Source organism: Alosa pseudoharengus, unplaced genomic scaffold (genome assembly GCF_046254945.1).
Source record: "Alosa pseudoharengus isolate Yale_2024_CS ecotype anadromous, Long Island Sound unplaced genomic scaffold, YU_APseudo_1.1 YU_APseudo_1.1_scf_5, whole genome shotgun sequence".
Classification (NCBI taxonomy): Eukaryota; Metazoa; Chordata; class Actinopteri; order Clupeiformes; family Clupeidae; genus Alosa; species Alosa pseudoharengus.
The window spans coordinates 30,922,394-30,941,279 of NW_027468837.1; the positions used below are offsets into that span (position 1 = coordinate 30,922,394).

An 18,886-nucleotide genomic window follows, 5' to 3' on the forward strand; every position below is an offset into this window, starting at 1 on the left:
ATAAGAACTAAGCACACTGGAAGAGAGCTGCGTCCTTCAGATGATTATACCGAGGTCCAACTCACTTGTCTTAGTCAGGGTTTGGTTTTCATATCAGTGCTAAAAGTGTTTTTATATACCCAGGTAACAAACTTGTCACATGTAAACATTCCTGACATATATTGTTGATTGCCCTGTTCAGAGACAGTTGTATATTCAAGTGAACATTGCTGTAATCCAAGTGCTTTCTATTAGTAAATCTGATGTACACTGAATGGGTCACAATTACAAAAAGCTGGGTAGTAGACACCAATCAAATGCTGCAATGTGTTCTAGCAGTATGAAGGACACCTTCTTTAGCTGTATTAAATATATATGTTTTACTTGATTGCTAAAAGATCCTTTTTGGGGCAGCCGTGGCCCACTGGTTAGCACTCCGGACCTGTAACCGGAGGGTTGCCGGTTTGAGCTCCGACCAGTGGGAATGGCTGAAGTGCCCTTAAGCAAGGCACCTAACCCCTCACTGCTCCCCGAGTGCCACTGTAGCAGGCAGCTCACTGCGCCGGGATTAGTGTGTGCTTCACCTCACTGTTTGTTCACTGAGTGCTGAGTGTGTTTCACTAATTCATGGATTGGGATAAATGCAGAGACCAAATTTCCCTCATGGGATCAAAAGAGTATATATACTATACTTATACCATAAATGCCCAGATTGTCTTACCTCCTCATAGTTGGTAAATGCCCAGATAAATGTGCAGACCATCAGCATGTGCGTCATCACAAACGCCATTTTGGCTTTGGTCTAGCTGCAGGAACCAACAAAAGGTACATCAAAACAACTATGTAATTGGAAAGAGCACACAAAAAGATGTTTGTAAAGCTGCTTAGTCCCCATTTTCCAAGACAGAGATAACACACTGAAGTAACAGGTCAGTTGCTCACATACCTGATGCAAGCACAAGCTCCACTTCTGTTGCTCTCAGCATCACTACCGAAGGGGTGACAATATGAGAGAACATGACCTGATTTTTTGTGCAGTTGATTATACTGTATTATATAACACTGGGGTGAGATTACAAACCTGGATTTGGCCATTCTTAAATTAAGTCCTGTAATGCACATGCCTCAAATGGCTTGAGCATGGCTTCGCTAAGAGAGAAGAAAATCATATTAAACAAACAAAGTACCGTCAAACCGGTGTGACAATAATGTTGGAAATGGAGCGTTCTAAAGAATATCTAGGTTCTTTGAATTCAACATGGAATTTTATTTTTGCGGAACAGAATCTTCTAGTAGAATGTCCCCCTCTCCCCTGAAGGGATTAAATCATACAATCATTTAATTATGAAAGTGGACCTCGAGTTGACATCACCTCAGAACACTCACATCACAGATCACATCACACAACTTTCCCAAGAATGTTAGGCTACTCTTTATCTCTTTCATAAGTACCGTTGCCCTTGGAAAAACTTAAATAATGCCACAATGTTAAGATAATATTAGGTTAACATAAATGTATGACCATACGGAAATCAAAAGTTGGTTTATCACATGAAAGCAAACACACACTATGCCACTTACGTGTTGTGATGGCCTCTGTGCTGCTCTTAACACTATTCAAACAGTAGCAGCTGCTTAAGAAAGCGATGAGCTAATTAGTCATCGGTTTCCTACTGAAGTATAAAGCGCCCGGGTAGTAGAGCTACAGTACATTAACACAATAACCCTCTCCAGCTTGTTGACACTGAGATGGCCATGTGACTACAAACAACCAGGCTGCTATATTTGTATTTTTCCAAATAAGAATATTCGGTTGAGGAGGAGAGATCACATATCACATTTTTATGGAGCACACCAACCATTACCGACAGCACACCATAATATCGCAGATGTAACTGCTTCAGAATTTCTTAGCCCTCTTCCCTTGTGTGCCAGTGACAGATCACCTTTCCCAGGGATAAAGCCGCGGCCTGCGGAATCTTCCCATCTTATGGCATGATCCCTTGTGTGCTACATTCTACATTCTTGGCAAAATGAAGGAAGGAAGGTCAGACTGTGTCTGGAAGTGTCCTGCTTTATTTTATAAGGTCAACATCCTGACTCAACTGCATCTATCTACTGGTAAATGTGACAGTTTATTCATTTGATTTCATTTCATATTTGATTCAAGTAAAGTATTTATTTGTGTCAGCACTATTTAAATTGATGCTTGATGCCCACATACTGAGTGACACAGAAAGACCAGTGCTGCGAGTCTCTGTCCATTAATGTTGAGCCGATGCAAAAATAGAGCCAAACAATAGCAGCTGCCAGGAGAGTCATCTTACAGCCCTCACTGAGACTAAAAGTGTTAACTCCCTTGTGTTTTAACTGAACGCTTGTGTTTTATTGTTGAGTACAACAATAAAAAAAAGGCTTTATGGCAATTCAACGCAAAACTGTCACATCCATAACGCCAACTAAATACCATGGCATTGTGTTGGCGTCATGGATGTGATAGTTTTGTGTGGATTTGCCCCATACAGACATCTGAAGATGCCTTATGTAGTATGTTTAAAAAAGACAACTGGACTCTATTTCTGTGTCTGTGAGATATGGAGATAGATGAGCCTGTACTAAGGACACAAACTACTCAAAGAGGAAATCTCTCCCAGCTCCATCACTTTAAGGACGGAGGGGAAAGAGCACAGCTGTCCTTGCAACAGTGGAGTAGAATCCTCTGGCCGTCTTCTCCATCCTTATGACTTACCAACTTTATTCCAGTAAAATGTAAAACGTGTGGCCCTTTGCAACAGTAGATGGGTGACATTTCCCAGCTCTCTCACATCTAAATGAGGCATCTCCGTTGTGCCAGAGGGCATAAAAACAGGCATTAACCCCAAGCGAAAGTCAACTGACCTCGGGTCTCCACAAATCAGCAGCTTATTTACAGCTTTTAACCAGGAGTAAAGCCCCACTGAAATATTCTTGACCATATTATCCATCTTACCTCATGTCTTCAATTAAATACCTAAATAGCCTTTTCACTATTTGGCTGGAAACATTTCAGAATGTTACCAAAGTAATCATACACAAATGCAAAATATTGTGTGAAGTACAGATTTCTTCAGTTTGACACAGCCAACATACAGTAATGTTGGTAATGTAACAAACGGTCATGCATATATTTGTGAAAAGAGTCATGAACAGCTACAGTATACAAACACTAAACTTCTAAACTTCACAAACAGTAAAATACATCTTTTGCATTTATGTCACTTGTACACAATACATTTTGTCCACTATGTATGAATGTATATATGTGTATGTAGGTATGCATGTGTTTATGTATTTATACATTTGGACAACTGTTTGTTGAGTTTTAAAGCGATGTTTGACAAACCCTTGAGCTATTGAACTGTTGAACTATTCCTTGAACTGTCAAAAAGTACCTTTGTAAGTATGCAGGCCTGCAGTGAGCTTGTATGAGATGCTGTGCATGATTTGTCATGAGATAAAAATAATACCACTGTTCAAGTCGTAGGATGAAACTTGAAGGAGATTCTCGAGCAGCCACAGAGAAAATGCATGACCAAGTAGAGCAAAGGAGGGACTGCCGAGGAGGCGACATGGGCCGGTATAAAAGAGGCTTCCCCAGACCACTCTAGCAACTGAGGGGCACAGAGCAAAGGTGAGTGGCTTGAACTTCATCTTATTGTGTTGCACACTGTGTTGTGTTTTGGTTAGCTATGCAAAGCATTATACCAAGAACCAGTTAAATTACTAGTGGTGTTTGCCTCCTTATTGCCTGAAGTCAACATGTTTTAGTTATTTTGATTTAATGCATTTGAAGTTTAAACTCACTCTTGAAGCATCCCTTCCTTTTAATGCATTTGAAGTTTAAACTCACTCTTGAAGCATCCCTTCCTTTTAATTTAACTGCTTCAATGTAGCACTCTCTAGTGGCGTAAAAACAGGGTAAAAACAGAATTCTTACATTAGTGAGGATTTCCATACATAATGTGGAAAACAACATAATGTAACTGTGTTTTTTAATGCAAAATAAATAATTTAATGAAACACTGGGTCATTTATTATGGCTCACCAGCACATATTCATGACAAGAAAGTATTATTGTATTATTTTACCCCTTGGTCATATGTTGTCCTGTTTTTTTCTGTCCCTAAGGTCGTGTCATCACCTATTATAACAACAGACATTTTCCTCTGGAAAGCAGGAAAAAAGGTAAGCTGAGAATTTTTTTTTTGCTTGTAAAGTTCAGAACTCAATTCAATCTGTGCTTGGTTAAATATTATTTCTAAAGGTCATATGATTTACAAACATATATTATTTCTATTTGTCAATACACTACCCTTCCCTGTTCTATGTGAACACTGCCAGACATGATTAACAGGCAGATGGGTACTCTGATTGGCTGGATGTGCCGTTGTCCTGACTGGTTAAATCTCTGAGGGCCATGTCATTCATTTAAGACACAAAGACTAGTGAGATAGTTGAGTTTGTCATCTCAGAATTGTCTAAAAATCTGGCCATCTTGAATGATACAAATTGCCTACTAATACCCAGGTCTAGTACAAAGTTACATGCAGGAATAAGTAATAGTGCAATCTTATTTTGTGAAAAACTCAATTTGTTATGATAAAAGACATTGACTGGCACATGGAGGTTCAAAATCAAGTTTCTCATAAGCAACACCTCAAAGAAAAAGGACCAATATTTCAGAAACTCAAGCTATTCACAGGCAAAGTATGGCAAATCCTGATGCATTAGAGTTAAATCACTTACAACTTCTATCTGACAGTAAAGTGCCACCATGGGAGATGCAGAGATGGAGTGCTTTGGCCCGGCGGCCATCTACCTCCGCAAGAGAGAGAGGGAGCGCATTGAGGCCCAGAACGCACCGTTTGATGCCAAAACAGCCTTCTTTGTGACTGAAAAGGACGAGATGTACCTAAAAGGTGCTCTTGAGAAAAGAGAAGGCGGCAAAGCCACTGTTAAAACTCTCTGTGGGAAAGTGAGTAATCGTAGATAATAATCAGGGTTTGCACATTTGAGATGTCACCTCTAGCCTACAAGTTGTAACTTTGTGATTCATATTTTCATAGACTCTCACTGTCAAGGAGGATGAAATCCATCCCATGAATCCTCCAAAGTTCGATAAAATTGAGGACATGGCCATGATGACCCACCTCAGTGAACCAACTGTGCTGTACAACCTCAAAGAGCGTTATGCAGCATGGATGATCTATGTAAGATTCACACTGAAGAACTTTCACACTGGTTCAATAATTGAAATGTAATGTTTTTAATGAAACTGCTTCTAATATAATAATTTTATGTGTTTTTCTTTCATTCTCATCCAGACCTACTCTGGGCTGTTCTGTGTCACTGTGAACCCCTACAAGTGGCTCCCAGTGTACGATGCTGTGGTTGTAGCCGGGTACAGAGGAAAGAAGAGAGTTGAAGCTCCACCCCACATCTTCTCCATCTCTGATAACGCCTATCAGTTCATGCTTCAAGGTATATTATATAAATATGAAATTTTAGAAAAATATGTTTCAATGTTTGTTCAAAGGTAAGATAAATAGTAAACGTGTTTCTGGAGCACATTTCAGAAGTCCATTTGTCATATAATGCACCAACTTCTGAGGTTTTGTCATAACACTCCTCTTTCTGTTAGATCTGAATGATCAATAAAAGAGACCTCTATTCTTTTCCAGATCGTGAAAATCAGTCTATCTTGATCACGTAAGAAATCTTCAACATTACCTAGCCTAATAACAGTGATACACATACACATAATTTACCTTTCAGCTACAGGAACATATAATAACTATACATCTTTTCCATCTGTTTATCCCCAGTGGAGAATCTGGTGCAGGGAAGACTGTCAACACCAAGCGTGTCATCCAGTATTTTGCAACAATTGCAGTGGCTGGAGGACCAAAGAAAGCTGAGGCCACCTCTGGAAAAATGCAGGTGAGGAAAGCTAAAAAAGGCGAAAAAGAGTTACATTATGATCTCATATCAGATGTATTTTGACTTTTTGGGAAACAACAGCTTCACTAAATGACCTCACTTCTTCTCCAGGGGTCACTAGAGGATCAGATCATTGCAGCCAACCCTCTGCTGGAGGCCTATGGTAATGCCAAGACTGTGAGGAATGACAACTCCTCCCGTTTTGTAAGTATTTAGAAGAAAATCATATGAACTGACTTAATAGGAAATTATTTGCTCATTCTTTATCATTTTTCATTACAAATCTTTCAGGGTAAATTCATCAGAATCCATTTTGGCACAACTGGCAAACTGGCCTCTGCTGATATTGAGACATGTAAGTGGTCCTCGTCTTCTATTCAAAAAGTAAATATTGAATATCATTTCATTAGAAACGTAATATATAATATTTAATTCAAAAACACCATGTCACAGATCTGCTGGAGAAGTCAAGAGTGACATTCCAGCTGTCTGCTGAGAGGAGCTACCACATCTTCTACCAGCTCTGCACTGGACACAAGGCTGAGCTGATTGGTATGATATGAAGCAAATGACAACTACTATATACAGTATTTAAAAAAATTATATGTGTGCTACATGACTGGGATTTTGTATATTTTAGATGCCCTTCTTATCACCACCAACCCATATGATTTCCCAATGATCAGCCAAGGTGAAATCACCGTCAAGAGCATCGATGATGTGGAAGAACTCATAGCTACAGATGTAAGATATCTTAGGGTTTCATGGCCAAATCCATACCTCACATCAATACATTAAGCAATGTAAAGGATCTCATGTTAATATCTGTCCCCCTAGATGGCTATTGATATCTTGGGTTTCACTGCTGAGGAGAAAATGGGCATCTACAAGCTGACTGGTGCTGTGATGCATCATGGGGCCATGAAGTTCAAGCAGAAGCAGAGAGAAGAGCAGGCTGAGCCTGATGGCACTGAAAGTGAGGAAAAATATCAATTCCACATGTGCTTAAAATGTAGTGTAGTCTGTTAAAGACGAATGAGAGCCAACAATATGTTAAATGTGTCTTGAAATGGACTTTTTTCAGTTGCTGATAAAATTGCCTACCTCTTGGGCCTGAACTCTGCTGACATGCTGAAGGCTCTGTGCTACCCCAGAGTGAAGGTCGGAAATGAGTATGTGACCAAGGGCCAGACTGTACCACAGGTTAGAAACTCTAAAACATACAGTTTGACCTATTCAAGTTTGCACAATTATGTATTCACAATCTTATTTATACTTGACTAGGTCAACAATGGTGTCAGCGCTCTGTGTAAGTCAATCTATGAGAAGATGTTCTTGTGGATGGTGGTCCGTATCAATGAGATGCTGGACACCAAACAGCCAAGACAGTTCTTCATTGGTGTGCTGGACATTGCTGGATTTGAGATCTTTGATGTGAGACCATATTCTTTAAAGTAACAAAGTTACTATATTTCATTTGAATTATAGTAGTTGGTGTAGTTTTATTAATCTCACTTTTACATTTCACTTTTTACTTTGTTCTTAATGTACAAACAAAATCAGTTTAACAGCTTGGAACAGCTGTGCATCAACTTCACCAATGAGAAACTGCAACAGTTCTTCAATCACCACATGTTTGTGCTGGAGCAAGAGGAATACAAGAAAGAAGGAATTGACTGGGAGTTCATTGACTTTGGTATGGACCTGGCTGCCTGCATTGAGCTTATTGAGAAGGTAGCGTACTCACAGATTCTTCTGGGCTCACCCAAACTAATATATATGTAAATGGTCTACAGACATCAGTCATAATATCTTAAAACTTGATCTTTTTAATAGCCAATGGGCATCTTCTCCATCCTTGAAGAGGAGTGCATGTTCCCCAAGGCCTCAGACACTACCTTCAAGAACAAGTTGTATGACCAGCATCTTGGCAAAACCAAATGCTTTGAGAAACCCAAACCAGTAAAGGGCAAACCAGAGGCCCACTTCTCCCTGGTGCACTATGCTGGCACTGTGGACTACAACATCAATGGCTGGCTGGACAAGAACAAGGACCCACTGAACGACTCGGTTGTGCAGCTGTACCAGAAGTCTGCAGTCAAACTGTTATGTCTTCTGTATGCATCTCATGCTGGTGCTGAAGGTAGACATGGTTACGTTGATTATGATTGAAAATATATGATGTACCATCATATCAGTAACTGTCACATCACAGCTACACTGTTCACTGGTCAGATTCCACAAGTCAAAACATGTGCTTCTTGTATTTGTTTGATCTTTTAGCTGATGGTGGTGGCAAGAAGGCAGGCAAGAAGAAGGGTGGTTCCTTCCAGACGGTGTCTGCTCTGTTCAGGGTGACTTCATGGTTGATTTATACATACATGATCAAAAAAATTTTTGGAACAGCTTTTGACTAAAAGATTGTTGATGTGTTTAGTTACTTGTTTGACTTGTTCTAAATTGTTTATGCATAATCACAGGAAAACTTGGGCAAGCTGATGACCAACTTGAGAAGCACTCATCCTCACTTTGTGCGCTGCTTGATTCCCAATGAGTCAAAGACACCAGGTGAGAAATACATTGATATGATTACATGTATGTAAACTCCATATCCTTCCAAGGCTCTCTTTCATTCAAAATATTTCCTTACCCTTGCAGGTTGAATTTACTAAACTGTTTTCAGAAGCAATCAGTGCGTCATCTCAACTTTGTTTGGTTTCCTCAAAGGTCTTATGCAGAACTTCCTGGTCATCCACCAGCTCAGGTGTAATGGTGTGCTGGAGGGTATCAGAATCTGCAGAAAGGGCTTCCCCAGCAGAATCCTTTATGCTGACTTCAAGCAGAGGTATCATAAGATATAAATAAGATAAGACATAAGATATAAATCTCAATTCAAAACTAAAGTAGCAGTTACTACAGCCATTTATTATTTAAGCAAAACAAGTTTTTGTTTGCGTTTTTATCTCACCTTTTCTTTTATGCTTTCATTATATGTGATATAGATACAAAGTATTGAATGCCAGCGTCATCCCGGATGGTCAGTTCATTGATAACAAAAAGGCTTCAGAGAAACTCTTGGGCTCTATTGATGTTGACCAAACTCAGTACAAGTTTGGACACACTAAGGTAAACACTAGGTCACTTTCAAGCCTCATCTTGCCATTTTCACTCTCAATCTCCTCCCCTGGTCCAAATCTATTGTCCTACCAGTATCACAATTGTTAGAACATTTACCATGGTCATTTCATCATCTTGAGTTGTTGGAAAACAAGCATGTTGTGTTTTCTTAAATGACAGCATGTTGTGTCCAATTCCAGGTGTTCTTCAAAGCTGGTCTGCTGGGTACCCTTGAGGAGATGCGAGATGATAAACTGGCAACTCTGGTCACAATGACTCAGGCCCTCTGCCGTGGATATGTCATGAGAAAGGAGTTTGTGAAAATGATGGAAAGGAGGTGAGATGATTAAAATCAACAAATGAAGACACTCAAGATGACTTCATGTGGTAATAACATCAAATGCTTAAACTTCTTCTTTATTCTTATAGAGAGGCTATCTATAGTATACAGTACAACATACGCTCATTCATGAATGTGAAAACCTGGCCATGGATGAAGCTGTACTTCAAGATCAAGCCTCTTCTGAAGAGTGCTGAAACTGAGAAAGAAATGGCAGCAATGAAGGAGAACTATGAGAAAATGAAGGTGGACCTTGAAAAAGCCTTGTCCAAGAAGAAGGAACTTGAAGAGAAGATGGTCACTATACTGCAAGAGAAAAATGATCTGCAATTAGCGGTGGCAGCTGTGAGTTGATATTTCATAGAAGAAAAAAGGTAACATCTTTTGAGATGAGGATTATGTTTTCAGTCATATATTTTTCCATCTATTTCACTATAGGAATCTGAGGGCCTCTCAGATGCTGAGGAGAGATGTGAGGGTCTCATTAAGAGCAAAATCCAGCTGGAGGCCAAACTCAAAGAGACGACCGAGAGGCTGGAGGATGAGGAGGAGATCAACGCTGAGCTGACTGCCAAGAAGAGGAAACTGGAGGATGAGTGCTCTGAGCTGAAGAAAGACATTGATGACTTGGAGCTCACCCTGGCCAAAGTGGAGAAAGAGAAACATGCCACAGAAAACAAGGTTGCGTTCATTTTTGTGCTTTACTCTTTCCATTGTATCAATAGAGCAGTATTATGTAGAACATTATACTAAAATCACATCCCCTTAGGTTAAAAACCTAACTGAGGAGATGGCCTCTCAAGATGAAGCCATTGCTAAATTATCCAAGGAGAAGAAAGCCCTCCAAGAGGCACACCAGCAGACTCTGGATGACCTTCAAGCAGAGGAAGACAAAGTCAACACTCTGACCAAAGCAAAGGCCAAGCTTGAACAACAAGTGGATGATGTAAGTATATCAAAGAAGAGTTTTTCTAAAGTATGACATTGACTATGATTATTGACTTTATTTTCAAAACCTAGCTGGAAGGGTCATTGGAGCAAGAAAAGAAGCTTCGAATGGATCTTGAGAGAGCCAAGAGAAAACTTGAGGGTGACCTGAAACTAGCCCAGGAATCCATAATGGATCTGGAGAATGACAAACAGCAGTCTGAAGAAAAGAACAAGAAGTAAGACACTGTTTAAAGCCCTAGTTAATAACTCTTAAAAATATGAATTAGCATTAATGCAATTTAAGACAACTAAATTCAAGATGTTTGATACATAACATATCTGTGGTATTATTCACACAGGAAAGACTTTGAAATTAGTCAACTTCTGGGGAAGGTTGAAGATGAACAGATAATGGGAGCTCAGCTTCAGAAGAAGATTAAGGAACTCCAGGTGCTATATTCATTCTTAATGTGTTGTGCATTTAGCTAAATGTGCTAATTTATGAAACATTCAGAATTACAAAATCCTTTCTTTCAGGCTCGCATTGAAGAACTGGAGGAAGAAATCGAAGCTGAACGTGCTGCTCGGGCTAAAGTTGAGAAGCAGAGAGCTGATCTCTCCAGGGAACTTGAGGAGATCAGTGAGAGGCTTGAGGAGGCTGGTGGGGCCACTTCTGCTCAGATTGAGATGAACAAGAAGCGGGAGGCAGAGTTCCAGAAGCTGCGTCGTGATCTTGAAGAGTCCACTCTGCAGTATGAAGCTACTGCTGCCGGTCTCCGCAAGAAGCAGGCCGACACTGTGGCTGAACTGGGTGAGCAGATTGACAACCTGCAGCGTGTCAAGCAGAAGCTGGAGAAGGAGAAAAGTGAATACAAAATGGAGATTGATGACCTCTCCAGTAACATGGAGGCTGTTGCTAAATCCAAGGTAAATGTTTTTGTGAAGATTTAAAAATGTAAAGTTGAAAAGATTCAGTCATCATGACAACGACAATCTAGAATGGGAGTTGACAAAATTTGTTTTTGTGACAGGCAAACCTTGAGAAGATGTGCAGAACTTTGGAGGACCAGCTCAGTGAAATCAAAACCAAGAATGAAGAAAATGTCCGTCACTTAAATGACTTCAGTGTACAAAAAGCCAGACTTCAAACTGAAAATGGTATGTGAATGTAAACAGGAAATATGAAGGGGCTTTCCTGGTTCTGTTTGATGTGCAGAATTAGAAAATTCTTTAAGAGACAGCAAACAGTGGCTCCCTTTTCAATACAATTTTAATCATAGTCCTCCAAACAGTGACGTTTCCGAGGAAGGGCATGCAACTCAAAATGTCACGGTTTGGGAAACTCATTAAAACTGCATTGAAAGGGTGCTGGAGTGTTCAGACTACTATATACTTGTCATGTTGCACTGGCCTGGGTCCAGTACAAATCAGAATTTTCTATTATCATTACATTTCTTTCAACACAACATATTAGGTGAGATGGGCCGCCAGCTCGAGGAGAGGGAGTCCCTTGTCACTCAACTGACCAGAAGCAAGCAAGCTTACACTCAGCAGATTGAGGAGCTGAAAAGGCGAATGGAGGAAGAAGTCAAGGCAAGTTCAGCTAATTCTTAAATATGTATGCTGTATGTATGTATATGTATGTCCTTAAAATGATCTTTGGTAGATTAATATTTTTGAAACATTTTCTAAAGGCCAAGAACGCCCTGGCTCATGCTGTCCAGTCAGCTCGTCATGACTGTGACATGCTCAGAGAGCAGTATGAGGAGGAGCAGGAGGCCAAGGCTGAGCTGCAGCGTGGAATGTCCAAGGCCAACTGTGAGGTGGCTCAGTGGAGATCTAAATATGAAACTGATGCCATCCAACGCACTGAGGAGCTGGAGGAGGCCAAGTATGATGATGTGGTTTAATAAAATACTATCAGGTTATTTTAGAAAATGTTATAACATATTAACAGTTGATGTGTCTGAATTGTTTCCAGGAAAAAGCTTGCCCAGCGTCTCCAAGATGCTGAAGAATCCATAGAGGCTGTGAACGCCAAGTGTGCCTCTCTGGAGAAGACCAAGCAGAGACTGCAGGGTGAAGTGGAGGACCTCATGATTGATGTAGAGAGAGCAAATGCACTGGCTGCCAACCTTGACAAGAAACAGAGAAACTTTGACAAAGTACAAACATCATTTGAGAATTGGATATTACATGATTCTATTGCCATAATTTGCCATATATGCATGACTCTATTTGAAATGAAAATGAACATATCTTATTACACATTTAGGTGCTGGCAGAATGGAAGCAGAAGTATGAGGAGGGCCAGGCTGAGCTGGAAGGTGCTCTGAAAGAAGCTCGCTCTCTCAGTACTGAGCTCTTCAAGATGAAGAACTCCTATGAAGAGACTCTGGATCACCTGGAGACCCTGAAGAGGGAGAACAAGAACCTGCAACGTAAGCATCTTTGAGCATACGCAATCTATATGAATGAGACATTGAAGTTACCAAGTACTCCCATATTGAATCTTTCTGATTTTCACCACAGAGGAAATATCAGACTTGACTGAGCAACTGGGTGAGGCAGGAAAAACCATCCATGAGCTGGAAAAGTCCAAGAAGACAGTAGAAGCAGAAAAATTTGAAATCCACACTGCACTTGAAGAGGCAGAGGTGAGAAGATTGTGATCCGAGGACAAAAATATGTTTGAATGATTTAGATTTAGCTTTATTAACTTTTATCCTGAATTTCAAAAACTCAGGCAACTCTTGAGCATGAAGAGTCCAAGATTCTTCGTGTCCAGTTGGAGCTCACACAGGTCAAGGGTGAGATTGACAGGAAGCTGGCTGAGAAGGATGAGGAGATTGAGCAGATCAAGAGGAACAGCCAGAGGGTGATTGACACCATGCAGAGCACTCTGGATTCTGAAATCAGGAGCAGAAACGATGCCCTGAGAATCAAGAAGAAGATGGAGGGAGACCTCAATGAGATGGAGATTCAGCTCAGCCATGCCAATCGCCAGGCAGCTGAAGCTCAGAAACAGCTGAGGAATGTTCAGGGACAGCTCAAGGTAAATCAATTTATTATCCACATTTCTTCTTTTCAGTTCTTTAATTACAATAAAAATAACACCTATTGCAATATCAGGATGCCCAACTGCACCTTGATGAAGCTCTCAGAGGACAAGAAGATATGAGAGAGCAGGTTGCCATGGTGGAGCGCAGGAACACCCTAATGCTGGCTGAGATTGAGGAGCTGAGAGTTGCCCTGGAGCAGACAGAGAGAGGCCGCAAAGTGGCTGAGCAGGAGCTGGTGGATGCCAGTGAACGTGTAACGCTGCTCCACTCCCAGGTGAGAGCATCCCACCACAAATAATCAAATAACTAATACTTATTTTAGTCATATATTATATCATTTATTGAATGTAATTTATGTCATTTAATATGTATCAACAAAATAACCAACACCTATTTTTATTCAAATAGAACACTAGTCTTATCAATATCAAGAAAAAGATGGAGGCTGATCTAGTTCAAATCCAAGGGGAGGTAGAAGACACGGTCCAAGAAGCCAGGAATGCAGAGGAAAAGGCCAAGAAAGCCATTACAGATGTGAGTCCATTATACTCAATTCTTCCAAAGTCATGACTGAATGTACTTTATTAGTTCGTTTTGGCATTTTCACAAAACTTGGCAAAAGAATACAATGACCTAAATGTAAAAACAATTCAGGCTGCCATGATGGCTGAGGAATTAAAGAAGGAGCAGGACACCAGTTCTCACCTGGAGAGAATGAAGAAGAACCTGGAGATCACAGTCAAAGACCTGCAGCACCGTTTGGATGAGGCTGAGAACCTGGCCATGAAGGGTGGCAAGAAACAGCTCCAGAAACTGGAGGCTAGGGTACTCCATCCCAAGCATACACATTGGCCCACGATTGATTGATTGGTGTTTGATGTGTAATACCAAAATGAATCATACTATCTCTTTTCAAGGTGCGTGAGCTGGAGGCTGAGGTTGAGGCTGAACAGAGACGTGGAGCTGAAGCTATTAAAGGTGTCCGCAAATATGAGAGGAGAGTGAAGGAGCTCACATATCAGGTTTGGTGTACTTCTGAGCAAACATCTTTAATAAATGAATTTGTAATATTTTTAAGGTTATGTATAATAACAAAGCAATAAACCTCTTTCTGCAGACTGAAGAAGACAAGAAGAATGTAACCAGGCTGCAGGATCTGGTAGATAAGCTGCAGCTGAAAGTGAAGGCCTACAAGAGACAGGCTGAGGACGCTGTGAGTATATTTCAGATAGACATTCAATGACACACTAATTACCACCAAATTATTTCACATATTACTACACCAATAATGTTGTTTTTGTAACACAAAACAGTCACATATCAAACAAATACTTTGAACCTTTTTACCAAAAAATATTTTGCAACTTTTCTATTTCCACTTCATATAGGAGGAGCAGGCAAACACTCACTTGTCCAGACACAGGAAGGTGCAGCATGAGCTTGAGGAGGCTCAGGAACGTGCTGACATCGCTGAGTCCCAGGTCAACAAGCTGAGGGTCAAGAGTCGTGAACTTGGCAAGGTAAGATACTAAGGATTTTCTGTTAATTTAGTCATTCCATTTACATATACATGGATTTTAAAAGCAAGCATTTACATATACATGGATTTTAAAAGCAAGCATTTACATATACATGGATTTTAAAAGCAAGCATTTACATATATATACATGGATTTTAAAAGCAAGCATTTACATATATATACATGGATTTTAAAAGCAAGCATTTACATATATATACATGGATTTTAAAAGCAAGCATTTACATATATATACATGGATTTTAAAAGCAAGCATTTACATATATATACATGGATTTTAAAAGCATTTTCTTCACCTTGTGTTAACGTTTTTCTCTTTGTTTTGTGTTTCTTCTCCTCACTTCCTCCACAGGGCAAGGATGCTGAAGAGTGAAGACTGAAATTGGCTATTAATGTCACACCTGAACAAGTACCCATAAAATATGAGACACTTGGAAATGGCTTTGATCAATAAAATAGTTAGAAATGTCAGTAAATGTTGTGTTTGATTGTTATTTATCTGTCCTATAAGTAAATCAAGATAGCACTGTTTGTAGCCTGAATGCCTTGTCACTGCACTCTACATGGTGGAGCGGTTTAGCTCCTATCAGACGAATTGTCCACAGAATGACAAAAGCGTGAAGCTTTCAGGGTTTCTTCTTGATGACATAAGCTCTGATTTAAAGGTTCTATTGAAAGGGAATACATTTTTCAGCAGAAACCACTATTAACAGACAAGTCATTGATATTGAAATCTGTAAATAGACAATACGTACCCAAAACCACAACTCAAGAAGAGAAAGCCCAGTAGGCACTTTAATATACAAAATAGGAGGTTGGCCATAACACTTTTTTCTATCTTCCAGGCTTATAGTATTAGAAACAAACAAAACCACCAACTATGTTTATGTAAACAAATAAAGAGCAGGAAATTAGACCATTATCAAAAGAGAAAATAACCATTTTGCATATACACCTCTGCACTCTCTGCAAGCTGGGGAGCAGTAGAGACCTTGACGACGGCAATTGTGCTGCAACCAGACTTGCACTTGCAGTGCACAAGCTACAACAAAGATTGAGGTGCAGGGTCCTGGTCAGTATGGACAGGAATGAGGCATGAGTCTTGGATCCTCCAGCCCCATTCCTCTGGTGGTAGCAAGTTTCCCATCCGTTCTTGAACTTGATGGTACACTCTGATAAGTTCAAGAATGGATGGGAAACTTGCGAATGTGGGAAACAGAGGCATATGTGCAAATATGTCGGCAAACTTGGATGAGAACATGGATTAAGCTTTTTTTGTTGTTGCCACAGAGCCATGGCCGTGCCACAGTGGATAACAATGGTTATTTTCTCTTTTGATAATGGTCTAATTTCCTTGTCTTTAAACATAAACATAATTGGTGGTTTTGTTTGTTTCTAATACTGTAAGCCTGGAAGAAAAAAAAGTGTTATGGCCTACCTCCTATTTTGTATGCTAAAGGCACAATATGCAAGATTTTCACCTTTACAAATCCAATTTGATGGTAAACGAACTTGTAATAGGCGAATCGTTCACCATAGCTATACAACATAGACGTAGTGAGTCCCTACAGAGAAAACCAGCCATGCAACTTCCAAGAGCAGCGCCCCGCCAAATCTCATGAGAATCGTGAGACATTAACTTGTCAGTAGATATTGCTCTTTGGAGAGAGTTTTTGCCTGTTGTTAATCCTTCACCTCCACAACAAAATGTACAATATAGCAAACTAACATATAAATACATCGCGACTCTAGAGGGAGCTCTACTCTACAAAAAAACCTAAACCTGCATAGTATTGCTACTTCCTCCCCCTTCCTCCCGTGCAATTGAAACTCTCCTAATAGGCACCGTCTTCATTTGCGAGGTTGATGGTAGTGATGGGGACGAGACCGCCTATGCCGAGTCCAAGTCAAGACCGAGTCTTTGAAGGGTCGAGACCGAGTCGAGACCGAGTCTGTTGGTTTCCAAATACAGTCGAGTCCGAGTCAAGACCGAGTCTTTGAGGAAGCAAGTCCGAGTCGAGACCGAGTCCTTTAGGAGTCGAGACCGAGTCGAGACCAATACCATAAAAACATATCAGTTTTCATATTCATAATTTAATATCACCCCAGTTAATAATCAACCATTAGGCCTACAGACTAAGCTAGATTGTGAATTGTTTAGAGGAGCAGTCTTAACGTCTTAATATGGACTATGCTGACCTACAGACACTCACCGGCAGCAGAGCCATAGAGATAAATAAACGGCTCTGACGGCAGTATCTTTGCATTGCTCCATGGGATGTCATTTTTAAATAATGCCGGTCAACATTGCATTTTATTATTATTGTTGTTATGTGTTGTGTGTTTTTTTTATATGAACATAAAAAATGCGTTGGTCTCGAGGACTCGGTCTGAAATTACGAGACTTTCTCCTACCACTGTGGTCCGAGACCGAGTCAAGACCGAGTCTTTGAAGGAACGAGTCCGAGACGAGACCGAGAAAGCAGAAATTGGTCTCGAGACCGGTCTCGAGTCCGAGACCGGACTCGAGTACTACATCACTAGTTGATGGAATACCCCTCTGGTCTCCTCAGTTCCTAAACATTTACAGAATTTTGTTAAATAAAGAGGTGAAGCAGCAGTGGTAAACATTCCCTGTCCCAACTTGTTTTTAAACGTGTTGCTGGTATTAAAGTCACTATCAACATATACTGGATTTTCCATTAAATATTTTTTTTTACATTTCATATGTTGTCTATGTCCCTTTTGCTCATAATTGTTGGTTTACGGGACTTTATCACAATTATCACATTCTGTTTTTATTTGCATTTTACACAACGTCCCAACTTTTTCTGATTTTTGATAACTGGTCTCCTCAGTTCCTAAATAACAATAACAATAACAATAATCATAATAGTAGGCTAATAATAATAATAATAAGCTTTATTTGTATAGCACCTTTCATCCACAGAATGCAGCTCAAATTGCTTTATTTGGAGTATTTAATACAACAAAGATCAAAAGAATAGTCAATACAAATAATAATAAAAAATAGTAATACAATCAAACAAACAAACAAAATGATAAATAAAACATCAGAGATGTAGAAAAAGTAAAAATGAGAATTCACAAGATGGTAAGGAGATAGATAGGCCTACAACAACAATACAATTAATGCAGTGAAAATAGGAAGACCCTGTAAATAGCAGCAGTAGGATGTAAAATAATGTAAAGAAATAGGCTACAAGATAAAAGTGTGTTAACTAGGCTAATAGCACTCATACAGGTATGTGTTCAGGTCTTTTAAAGGATGTTTATAGAATTTGATTAGTTTGATGTACAGAGGCAGGGTGTTCCATAGCTTCGGTGCATAATGGATAAAAGCAGCTTTTCCACTTTGCTTGTGGGGCACACAGAATGTTGTTAAATGAAGAGGTGAAGCAACACAGTGGAATGCCCCTGTACCAACTTCTTTGAGATGTGTTGCTGGCATTAAAGTCAAAATGAACATATATTTTCCTCAACAAACAATACAATTTATCTCCTTCAACAGTTGATATATTGTTTTTGAACTATTCTCAAATAAATATAGGGTTGACGTGATTTGTCATAGCATTCTTTTTCAATTCACATTTTACAAAGCGTCCCAACTTCTTCAGAATTCAGGTTGTATTAGGATAAGAGTGCCCACTAAATGGAAAAACAAGCAAAACATATCTGTTGTTGATGAGCATGCAATATGTCCACCATAATTATGAGTTATCATGATGTTTATCAGTGATTGATTCTGGTGGGTTATTGTTGAACAGTATGTGCAGGTCTGTGGTCCAGTGTTGCCCCCTGCTGGGAGTAAGTTGTACATTGCACATATTAACACTTACAGTGCAGTGCTTTGCCAAAATGTAATCTGGGTACCCAGAAACTGGCATGCAGAACGAACATGTAAATTGGCTCAGGTGAACC

At 39.8% G+C, this 18,886-nt stretch overlaps 1 protein-coding gene across 2 annotated transcripts; it reads left to right on the forward strand.

Moving 5' to 3' along the window:
• Positions 1–914: 914 nt before the first annotated feature.
• On the forward strand, positions 915–15,420 carry LOC143103947 (myosin heavy chain, fast skeletal muscle-like). 2 transcript variants are annotated; one of them, XM_076267828.1, is made up of 42 exons: positions 915–2,100; positions 3,497–3,649; positions 4,147–4,203; positions 4,781–4,993; positions 5,085–5,228; positions 5,343–5,499; positions 5,700–5,727; positions 5,844–5,958; positions 6,070–6,162; positions 6,250–6,313; positions 6,412–6,510; positions 6,599–6,702; positions 6,796–6,934; positions 7,043–7,161; positions 7,243–7,392; positions 7,522–7,692; positions 7,795–8,101; positions 8,242–8,312; positions 8,439–8,526; positions 8,686–8,803; positions 8,961–9,084; positions 9,276–9,412; positions 9,505–9,760; positions 9,854–10,096; positions 10,185–10,361; positions 10,436–10,581; positions 10,705–10,795; positions 10,883–11,272; positions 11,377–11,503; positions 11,820–11,938; positions 12,040–12,236; positions 12,327–12,510; positions 12,621–12,786; positions 12,878–13,002; positions 13,092–13,400; positions 13,478–13,681; positions 13,816–13,941; positions 14,062–14,232; positions 14,325–14,429; positions 14,525–14,620; positions 14,796–14,927; positions 15,297–15,420. In XM_076267828.1, the coding sequence occupies exons 4-42, from the start codon at positions 4,793–4,795 to the stop codon at positions 15,315–15,317; spliced, it is 5,814 nt and encodes a 1,937-aa protein (XP_076123943.1). In that variant the 5' UTR covers positions 915–2,100; positions 3,497–3,649; positions 4,147–4,203; positions 4,781–4,792; the 3' UTR covers positions 15,318–15,420. The 2 variants fall into 2 exon arrangements, with proteins under 2 accessions (XP_076123943.1, XP_076123942.1); XM_076267827.1 differs by having other exon boundaries at positions 915–3,649.
• The last annotated feature ends 3,466 nt before the right edge of the window (positions 15,421–18,886 follow it).

Bases quoted from the DNA above. Each gene is read 5' to 3' on its own strand.
- LOC143103947 (XM_076267827.1), top strand. From the start codon at position 4,793: ATGGGAGATGCAGAGATGGAGTGCTTTGGCCCGGCGGCCATCTACCTC. The intron at 8,102-8,241 runs GTAGACATGGTT...TTGATCTTTTAG, and splicing joins ATCTCATGCTGGTGCTGAAG to CTGATGGTGGTGGCAAGAAG. The intron at 13,682-13,815 runs GTGAGAGCATCC...TTATTCAAATAG, and splicing joins TAACGCTGCTCCACTCCCAG to AACACTAGTCTTATCAATAT.